Below are 10,352 nucleotides of genomic sequence, written 5' to 3' on the forward strand. Positions count from 1 at the left end.
CAGGTGTATCTGGAAAGAAACTATATTTCTTCATTAATCTACATATTGTTGGTGTTTGCTGTGTTTCCATTTTGTTTACTCAAAGTGCTTAGGGTAGCAAGACTTTTGTTGAAGCAACTTAAATGTCATCTGCAAAAAAGACAACATTACCGATGGCTTTATTTGATAAGACACTTATCAAACATCTTATTGAATGGTTATCCAGTTCAAGCAGTGTATGCTCCAGAGAGATGACACTGGAATACAATTTAAATTACACAGCTCGTTTCAGATTCAACGGAGACATTTTAGTCCATAGATCAAATCTATGAATCACAGGTCATGGTAATGTTAGAATGGGGGAATATGTGCAAAAAACATGTTCCTTATAAACAAATAAACGATACTAACATCCACAGCAATGTCAAAAGTGGAAATAGCTGAAAGTAAATGGCACATCATAAATCGTCTTCATATTAGTAACACTTCATATATTAGTATGTTGACTCATTGCTATGATATCTGAGATACAGTGAGCTGCAATTAATGAGGTTAAAGACAGAATTGTCGTATGGGGTCAGTTGCTTTGGGAACAAGACAATGAGGGAAAGCTCCACTTTAAAAACTCCCGTAATAAGTAAGTCACTCTGTCTCTCTCTCTTTCTCAAGCCTCGTCTCACATGCCTGTTTGCGCAGAAATGTGATGGTAAGACATTTAATCATGTAAAAAAAAAAACATTTTAAAATCCTCCCCTAACTTAAATGATCTGAATTCTAAAGATGTAGCACACATTGACTATAAAACTGTCAGGAAATATTTCCATTTACATAGGCAGCAATGGTGACGCAGTACATTACAGTCACATCAATATAAGATTAATCACAAGCTTATTTCCACAGCAAACTACAAAATGCAAGTCTACAGTTAATATATTCAAGCTTATTTGGCCATCATTTCATGTTGTAAAATGTAATACTTTTCTGTAAAAAAAAAAGGTTATCACACATGAGCATATAAGTATGAAATGGGCCTCTGTAATCCTAATCGAACGCACAGGCGCTCATGTTAGCAGTAATGCCGTTTTTTACACAGTGACACATTTGGATAATCTGCATTCAGCTTGTAGTTTCTTTCCTCATCCTGTCTAGCCCAAAGCTGAACAAAGCCCAACATGAGGCCCAGCATAATGCAAGAAGCCAAGCCAGATTCAGCGCAAATGGTGAATTGTGCTTAGGGTGAGGTCCCATATATCTTCTTAAGGCTTTGAATCTGTCATTATTTCAATGTATGAAAAATCCAATTTTTTAAATATTTTCTAGGTTACAGCATTACTTCGTCATTAGATGTCCACAATTTGGAAGGACTGAGCATCTTGATTATGTAGATAAAAAAAGAGATTAGTCTGGTTTTCGTTTCTTAGGCTAGGTTCGCAAAGCAGTGAGACCTAAAAGCATTTTGTTATTCAGTGCAAACCTTTTTATGTTAGATATGTGATTAAATATTTCCAGTACTCTGGTTGTTATGTGGCCAACAACATGAAATATTTAAAATGCGTGACAAATCCATCTTATACAGTGGAACGTCTTGTAAATGGCTCACGTTCAGGCATTTTCTATGCTGTTTGGTGCTAAACAGAAAATGCTTTACCTGCTTAAATCACAAGCAAAAGCACAGTATATGTGGCATGATGCCCAGCTGCACTCCTGACCGTGGCTGGTCTGGCGTGTTGCTCTGCGAACCTAACCTTGATACCAAAGCGCCTGCCTTTATCTCCAGACCCTGAGCTGGTGGCCCTACACGAGCCAGAAGCCTGCTGCAGCCAGCAGGACAGACAAACCCAGCGTGGAGGCCGGCGAGGTGGGCAGCGGCCCGCCGTTGAACACCAGCCTGTAGGACACCACTTCCTGTTTCAGGCCGCCCTCCAGAGCCATGCAGCGGAACACGCCCTCCTTGAGGGGCAGGTCAGGGGTCGGGGCCAGCACGCAGGAGGAGCCGGTGATGGTGCAGGGGTAGTGTTTAATGCAGTTGTCTTTCTCCCACAGGTAGGTGGCGTGATACGAGCGGACAGGGCAGGGCAGCAGGACCGGACCGTCCTTTTCCATCTGTACCTCCTTGGGAACCGTCCTGCGTTTCTTCACAGCTGGAATACAGGAAGGGGAGCTTTCACAAACTAAGCTTTGGTTGCCATACTGTTTTACTGATTGTTTTGATTCATTCTTTAAATACATACAGGAAATGCTGAAACATAAACTCTTATGGTTTAATTTAATCTAAACAACCTTTAATTCCCTCCCATCTACTTTGCATTAAATCTTAATAGTCCAGCAATTAAATGAAATCGGTTAATGATTACTAAATGATCTCATCAAATTTACCATCCAGTATACACACTGCTGTAGGTACAAACAGAGAGGTCGTTTGGCTCCACAAGGGGGCACTCAAAACAACATTCGTAGGTTTGGAAGCACCAGACAGATGTAAGCAAACATCAGGAAATCCCTTTTAAAAGTGTAAGATCTTAGTTTGTTTCCCCAGTTGTGTTGAACACTCACCAGTGCTGCCACCACAGTCTGAGGCATTAGACTGGTCCAGGCTCTGTAGGAAACCCCTGTTGTTTTTGAATAAAGAAAAGAAGGATCTTACTAAAGTACGTGCTCTAAGCAATCCAAGCCATCTGGAACACATGCTCTCAGTGTTGACATCAAAGGATCTGAGCCTCACCCAGTGGCGATGTCGTAGTCCGCTGGAATCGCCATACACTTCCTCCTGGCTTGGTCCCAACCACAGTAAGGGTCTCTTGAGAGGATGCATTCACGGCAACTGTCTCCATAGCGATTGCAGTCGGCCAGTTGAAGGCGCTGGATCTCCATTGCCGTGCCAACATAAAGGTGACCCTGGTAGAAACACAGGACACCGTGGAAACGGAGCAAACTGGACCACCGATACCCTGAGCCTGGGTCTGATACCTGCAGGACTCGTCATGATTAAACTAACGCTGCCACTCTGTCTCTCTGATGGCTGCTGGACACAGAACTATGGTCACATATCTAATGTCTGCATCCATCCTTCACAGCAGTCACAGTGTGCTCAAAATGGCTTATTTCTTACTGCAAAGGTATTGTGTGAAACGGAAGACAGTGTGCGTACCTTCTGAGGGTCGATGGCCATGTTAATGATGGGACCTTCATTGTGGAAAAGAGAGTACTGGGAAATGATGAAAGCTTCTTCACTGGTGTGGAGCACCTTCAGAACTTTGCCCTGCTCTGTGGAAACACAACACCATCAGCACATCATCAGATCTTAGGTTTTAAAAGACTTGCCCCCATAATAAAGAATTATTATCAGCATAATATTATAGATCTGGATGGTGTTATGACCCATTTACACCTGGTTGTTTCATAACTTTAGTATGGGGATGTCATGTTGTTAAGATTTTATCCAGATGCATGTGCACTTGGAAGACAAAAGCTGTTTTTCTATATTTGCCTGCAATGTAAAAGATGGCTGCTGCTTCAAATATTTAAATTTTGCATGAGGTCACACATTTCTTTAAACCTAATTGGCTAATTGGCTAAAGTGGCTAATAAACCTTTAGTTTTGTCCAGGGACCAAACATGTGCATCCTCCATAATTAACTTCCTTGTACTGCACAGGGCAAGATTTTGGTTGTTGAATGTAGCTTGGATAAATGGATGTATTTGTATTTGCAGCGACATCTAGTTCAAATGCATCTAAATCCACCTCCTGAAGTTTTAAAGCGCTATCACTAAAGACGCATGAAATATCCAGGTGAAATATCCAGGTCATGCTTTCTGTTCCCCTCACCTGTGCCCAGGTAGATGATGCTATAGTGCTCATCATTGACAGCCCGCACGGTGTCTGCCACTATGTGTGTGAAGTGGTCGTCTGTGGGCAGTTCCAGTGGACCGCCCCCTACTGGCCAGATCACGTCCTCAATCTCTGGGTGGTTCATCATCACTCCCAGAGTCTTTGGATTCTGAGCTGCTGTATTATTTTTAGATGCACACTGCATAAAGGAAGGAGTGATATTCTAAATATTTACTTGAGTGAGATCAAATTTGATGTATTACGCTAGAGGCAAACACAATATATTTACTTATTTAGGCTTAAACAAGGTGTGGAGGCATGTAGGTGGGCTGTACCATTCCAGGACGGTGTCCACTGAGTGGGATGTTGTAGCCTTTAAGTCTAGAATGAGCAAAGGCCCCATCGATTTCTTCAACGGAGTACGCGCAGACTACAGTTCTGTGCCTATTACATCATCACAGTATGACACAGAGGGGAGAGGAGACTTTTAACTCGTGTTTGAAGAAAAACGTAAAGTATTTTAGAATATCCACTGGGATCAGCTCTTCTGATAATCACCCCCTCCCCTCCATCAGCAGTCTGGTAAGGTCTCTAGTACACACATTACTGATGATAGTGATGGCTTCCTCTCAGTCACAGGCACTACTCACCATGCGTTGGAGAAGAGCCCATAGATGACTCCAGTGCGATGCTGAGCGGTGAGCACAAAAGCTCGTCTGATGTTGTTGTACTGCTGAGGAGTGCTACCTATCCCACACATCACACGTGCCTTCAGGAACGTAGTCCAGGAGTCTGGGAGAACACTCTTAATGCCTCCGTCATCACTCTGCAGCACACACACACGCACACACACACACACACACACACACACGCACGCACGCACGCACACACACACACACACACACACACACACACACACACACATGTGTTCTTATACACTGTCAGGATGTGGTGTTCCGCTTATGTCACATACATACATACATATACTGTTTATGGCATATATGTATATTTATATACATTTTTCTTACCATAACCCTAATTCTAACTATAAACCTAAACTTAGAATATTTGGGTCCTTTTAGCTTTCAAAAAATAAACATGTATCTAATGTATGTGTACTTTTCTGTCAGAACCATTTTGTTGGTTCTGACAAGGTAGGTTGGTTATCACTGTTTTCTCTGGTTTTCCCATGTAGTCAGAGCACAATTAAGAGAAAGCATGCACACACACATGCATACTTAGGAAACACATGCATAGACACTTTGCTACCATGCAGATCCGTCCGACTCTGGCCCTGTACGGTTCCTCATCCAGCGCAGCTGACTTGTTGACCTCACTGAAGAAGAAGTATATCTCCTCGTTGTGTTTGTGTGCTGCTGGGATAACTGCAGCTCCGGCAAACTGGGGGTCTGACGAAGAGACAGAACATACAATAACAAAGATTAATGTGTATATATGTGTGTATATAAATTATATATATTATACACACATCCATGTTGGAATTGTTATATTGTTCATGTAGTGGGATCCTTTTTCCACAATATAATTGTAAGTGGTGGGTGGTAAGATGGCCCACCCACCACCCAGAGGGTTTGCTAGAATGTTATGAGACTGAAACAACAGAGCCGAGCTCAGAAGACATTTTACAAACATCAAAGCAAGAAACAAGAACATCATTATCCTGTGAGGTAGTAGACTTAGCCAGGTCTCCGACTGGCTACTCACCTACATTGAATCTGAACCACAGAACTAAAGATAGAGCAATTATCATCGTTGAAAGAGGGTGTTCAGCTTCTTTTGAGGAGCATGACCGGCTTGCAAGGAACCTTTAACTGCATAGCTGCAGTATTGGTGGCTCTGAACGCCTGTTCCATAAAGGAGCTGGTGTGAGTGTGGTGTGTAACACTTCAGCTGTGACTCACCTAGCAACCATTTACTTTCAGTCTTCAACAGTTTGTTGGAACTGTAGGTGCGGCGGATGGAGCCAGACTGCTTTGACACTGCTGACAGAGCAGAATACAGACTTCCATCTGAAAGACAGACAGACAGAGAGAGAGAGAAAGAGAGAGAGAGAAACGTGTGCATCAGCAGTCCCTATTTGAAGAGAGTAGTTTTGTCTAATTACAAAATGTCTGATTCAGAAAGATTAATGCTGTTCTTCAACAATGTCTGATGAAGAGACACTAATACTGACAGCTTTACACTCTCAAGTTTTGTGTTTTCATAACCACGACTTTTACCTGCAGACAGACTGACTGAGCGATGTGATGGGAAGGGTGGAGAGATTTCAGAGGGAGGCGATTTCTGTTCAGTTTCAGGTATTTCAATGAGCTCAGTCTTATTCACCTGGAGGAAGACATTCAGAATTGTAAAGACATTGTCAGTCTCACTGCAGAGTCCATATCTATATACATGCACCACTGCTCCTTGTTCATTTCAGACAAGAAGTGCAGATGTAATTATCTCACACCACCTGCACTATATGACGTTCTTAAAATGCTGTAATATCAGCAACAAAAAGTGCTAAACTGCAACTGTAGTGCCATGTAGACACTTTCAGGGTATCATCTGCAATTTCAGCCTTACACTTCCACAAGGCTGGAGACATTAGTTCTGTAAACTAAAAACTATTTTCAATTAAATTCAAAGATCCAGCAAGAATTCAGTGAATGCCAAGCTTGTGGTGTTTACATTCTAATCACAATGTCACATGTTCTTTCTAGGATATATGTGGATAAATGCATGTTATGTTCTTAGTATATCTACAGAATTAAATCTTTTGGACCTTACCAGTAGCCAGCACTGAGGACTACCTGCGTTTGTCCCACACACCACAAAGGTGTCATTGACTTTCTCGATGACAGTGATGAAATTATCACACTCCAGCTATACAAGAGGAGAGAATACATTACAAGAGTCATGTAAGCACACAGTGTTCACCCTAACCCCAACCCTCGGTCCACATCTTTAATTCATCTTAAAGTAACGTGTCATTCAACAGGCAAGTTCTGTCCTCACCAGTAACCTTAAAACCCAATTCAATCTGCATGAATGATGCGCTGCTCATCACTTATGACTATTTCTGTATATTTAGAACGAGGCCACTGTGCACTGGTCTCTGCTTTGACTGGCTCTGGCAAGGAAAATCTGGGTCCAGATTCATACAAAAAGCATGTTTTCCATAATCAGTTTTGATTTACGCTTTTAGACCCAACGATGCTGATCACAGACCTTTGTGCACAAACCAGCATGTACTTGCCAGGCTGGGAAATTTCAGTAGGTTCATCTGGAATTAGCCAGTATGTCATCCACATACCTGAGAATTCTGATAAATTGATTATAAATGCATCAAACCTGGCTATGATGAGGTCCTGATCTGGAACGACAAGTCCGATTGGCATTTTCATCAGTGGCTACAGGTATCTGAGTGATCAATATCAAAGCAGTATAATTTAATGCCGTATTTCCTCTAAAATTGATATTTTTACAGAATATAAACTATCTCTGTGCATTACGATTTTTGCAGTTATATAAGTCTTGTATATAAGAGGTTTCTTTCTTCTTAATTTTCCATGATTTCCTAGTGTCCATGCAGAGCACAATTCTGACATAACTGAGCTTGTACACTGTATTTTACCTGTGCAGGTCACAGATAGGAACAGTGTTTGAGTGCAGTGATGATGTTTGGTTGCTATGGCAGCCCCTACCTGTGTATCCTGCACTCCTTTGTGGGTGAATGTGAGCATATAAATGACACCTTGGCCTCCCACGTAGAGAACATCACTCCCGTGCTGGTGATACACTGTCATGTAGTTCTCTGGTTTCGAGAAGTGAAAGCGAGCTGACTCTGGAAGAGCATACATGAAGGTTCAGGTTCATGTTTATGCAACTGGCATAACGGCTAAAGAACCTGTGATTTTTTAATACAAATGCAAGGGTTCAAATGTATATTTTCCAACAAAGCATTTGTTGAAATATTAGTTTGGATTAGTTTATAGTTTATTAGTTTATGTAATTTACTTTTGCATCACATGCAAGATTATAAAAATGTGAAGAGATTAATATGCTAACACTTACAGATGATATGCATCAAAACCACAGATCTGTCTGATACACAGTTGTGTTGTGACACTCGATATCACAACATGTGTAAAGAAATTGTATACTGGCGTGAAGAAGCTTGTGTCATCGACTATTGAGACTCCAAAATACAGAGGGCGTCTTAAACAAGAGTATTCATCAACAGGTGTTGGTTCTGGTGTATGGAAACGCCGACATCACGCCGTGGAAAATGTTCGGTCACAAGATAAATTCTCGCGCCTTCACCATTGTGAATGAGAAGAGACGTGCTGTGAATGGAAAATGCGTCTTCTTTACCTAAACACAAAACCGATCGATAGGCGCTGTCTGTGGTCCTGAAACAGGCAGCGGCACATTCGCGTCATTTGGGAGTATACGTCAAAGGACAAAATGGAGCTATAACGTCATTATGGCTTGCTATTTGACAAATGGTTTCAATACCTGGCACACTACGTATGCCTGAAATACATATTAAGGAGAAACGCACGTCGAACACCTTCTCGGTTAAAATGAATACAGATTTTTTAGCGTGACGTTATCTCAATTGCTGGAGGTTCAGTGAGAAGACTGAAACGTGTGGACGCGTGCATGGAATGAATAGTAGTTGTATTATGTGGAATTTTCCATAGGCTGTTTTCCTGCACGCGTGTACGTGTACACGCGCGCGCACGTCTCTCTCTCTCTCTCTCTCTCTCTCTCTCTGTGTGTGTGTGTGTGTGTGTGTGTGTGTGTGTGTGTGTGTGTGTGTGTGTGTGTGTGTGTGTGTGTGTGTGTATGTGTGCATTTTACGAGGTCGCATGTGCTTCTGGTCTGTCTTCGAAATGCCTCAGTTACCGCAATGCAGTTCTGCAGCTCGCGCTGTGGCTACTTAAGGCACATAACATCAAACATCAAATCGTGAATTAAAAGATGTCATATTAAAATATTTTCGCGTACATGAAAATAACTATAGAAGCCCTAAGATAAGAAATTATTTCATGTGTTCAGTTCTCATCCAGTCCTGTTGTTGTGAGTCTCTGTAGGTTACTGTTTTTGGTACGTATCTTGACAGCAAGTGAGACTTTATTAATCAAAGTTTACGAACTGGCTAAACGAATAATATCGTGTTACTATGGATACGATGTCAAAACGTCTTAAATATTTTGTACCACACAGATATGAACAATTCAGTTGTGCCACTGACGTGTGGGTCCGTACGGCAGACAGACGCAGTGTCCGCAGCTCTCCGACTCTGACACGTCAATTAGATTAAGTGTGACGCGCTAACGAAGGCTCTACATTAAAATCATAGGCGTGACATTTTAATATATAACATTTATAAAGTGTATCTCAGGGCAGGAGTAAACGAAAACATAACATTTATGTTAATTACATGTATGTGCACAGGTGTTCTTTCACCAACACCGAGATCTCGTCGTCTTCACCTAACGTTTCTTTTCAGTGTTGTGTCTAACCGTTTTGTCAGACCCTCTTCATCCAGTGGTAAACAAAACAAAAACAAACTAACCGATTAATCAATAGCGTAGCCGACTCATACCTCACGCGCCCCGGACAGTGAAGTGACACTCTGAAGCGATATCTATTTTTTCCTGTCCACGTCGGTGTATGTAAAGAAACAATCTCACACTGCATCGGCTAATCACTGCGATCAATTATCAATATGTCGTTACCAGCGATGCGCACCAGCCATTTTCGATTTTGTGCACGATACACACGTTACATTTCGGCGAAAAATAAGTGTGCGGTTGATTATTTTTAGAGTCGTTCTTTCCAGTGTACAAACAGCTCTGGGGGGACATGGTGGTGTCCACCTATAGGATAAGATGTTTCCACAATTCACCACAGATTACGCGTTATACTTATATTAAAATATCCTGCAAACGTATAACAGAAAAAGGCGCTTACCTTGCACAGTAAATTTTAGTCGAGGTGACTTTTCAGCCAGAACTATAGAAAACAGGGTCGCCAGAACAACTGGACCGACTGGATTCATGACGCTGAAACGTATTGATGACTGTTGTGATCAGAAAGAGTGTCTTCGCCGTTACACAAGAATCCTTCCTGAAATGACTGGTGCGGTTTTTCGTAAAGGTCTGGTGGGTTATGGTGTAATGTGAAACACTGGTTGCGATGTTCGTCTCAGTCCGCCTGTTTCTCGGATCTTCGGGAGAGAAACGGAGTGACGGACTCCACGTCACAGAGAGGATGGATGACAGAAACCATCAGTCCCGCTTGACAATATCACATCATTTACATCCATCCTTGCTCGTGTGACCCATGCAATCCTAAATATTCCGGAACTATTCCAAATTATAATTAAAAATGGAGGGAGATTCATCCTCATGTATAATATTTTATTAACATTTATTTCTATGTAGAATTTGTGTAGAACTCAAAGGGGTTAATACACTAACAGAGATGTGCCAATTAAAGTCCCATGAAAGTACAATGTGTGGTGTAGACA

General features: G+C 41.8%; 1 protein-coding gene across 1 annotated transcript; it reads right to left on the reverse strand.

The window, feature by feature from the left end:
* Nucleotides 1-236: 236 nt before the first annotated feature.
* On the reverse strand, nucleotides 237-10,091 carry LOC143489402 (semaphorin-7A). Its single transcript, XM_076988403.1, has 14 exons — nucleotides 9,794-10,091; nucleotides 7,516-7,655; nucleotides 7,163-7,231; nucleotides 6,599-6,694; nucleotides 6,049-6,154; nucleotides 5,731-5,838; nucleotides 5,078-5,217; nucleotides 4,459-4,634; nucleotides 4,144-4,252; nucleotides 3,806-4,007; nucleotides 3,128-3,243; nucleotides 2,702-2,874; nucleotides 2,533-2,588; nucleotides 237-2,120 (listed from the first exon to the last, which is right to left on the reverse strand). The coding sequence occupies exons 1-14, from the start codon at nucleotides 9,879-9,881 to the stop codon at nucleotides 1,774-1,776; spliced, it is 1,926 nt and encodes a 641-aa protein (XP_076844518.1). The 5' UTR covers nucleotides 9,882-10,091; the 3' UTR covers nucleotides 237-1,773.
* Nucleotides 10,092-10,352: the final 261 nt, after the last annotated feature.

Source organism: Brachyhypopomus gauderio, unplaced genomic scaffold (assembly GCF_052324685.1).
Source record: "Brachyhypopomus gauderio isolate BG-103 unplaced genomic scaffold, BGAUD_0.2 sc62, whole genome shotgun sequence".
NCBI classification, from domain to species: Eukaryota; Metazoa; Chordata; class Actinopteri; order Gymnotiformes; family Hypopomidae; genus Brachyhypopomus; species Brachyhypopomus gauderio.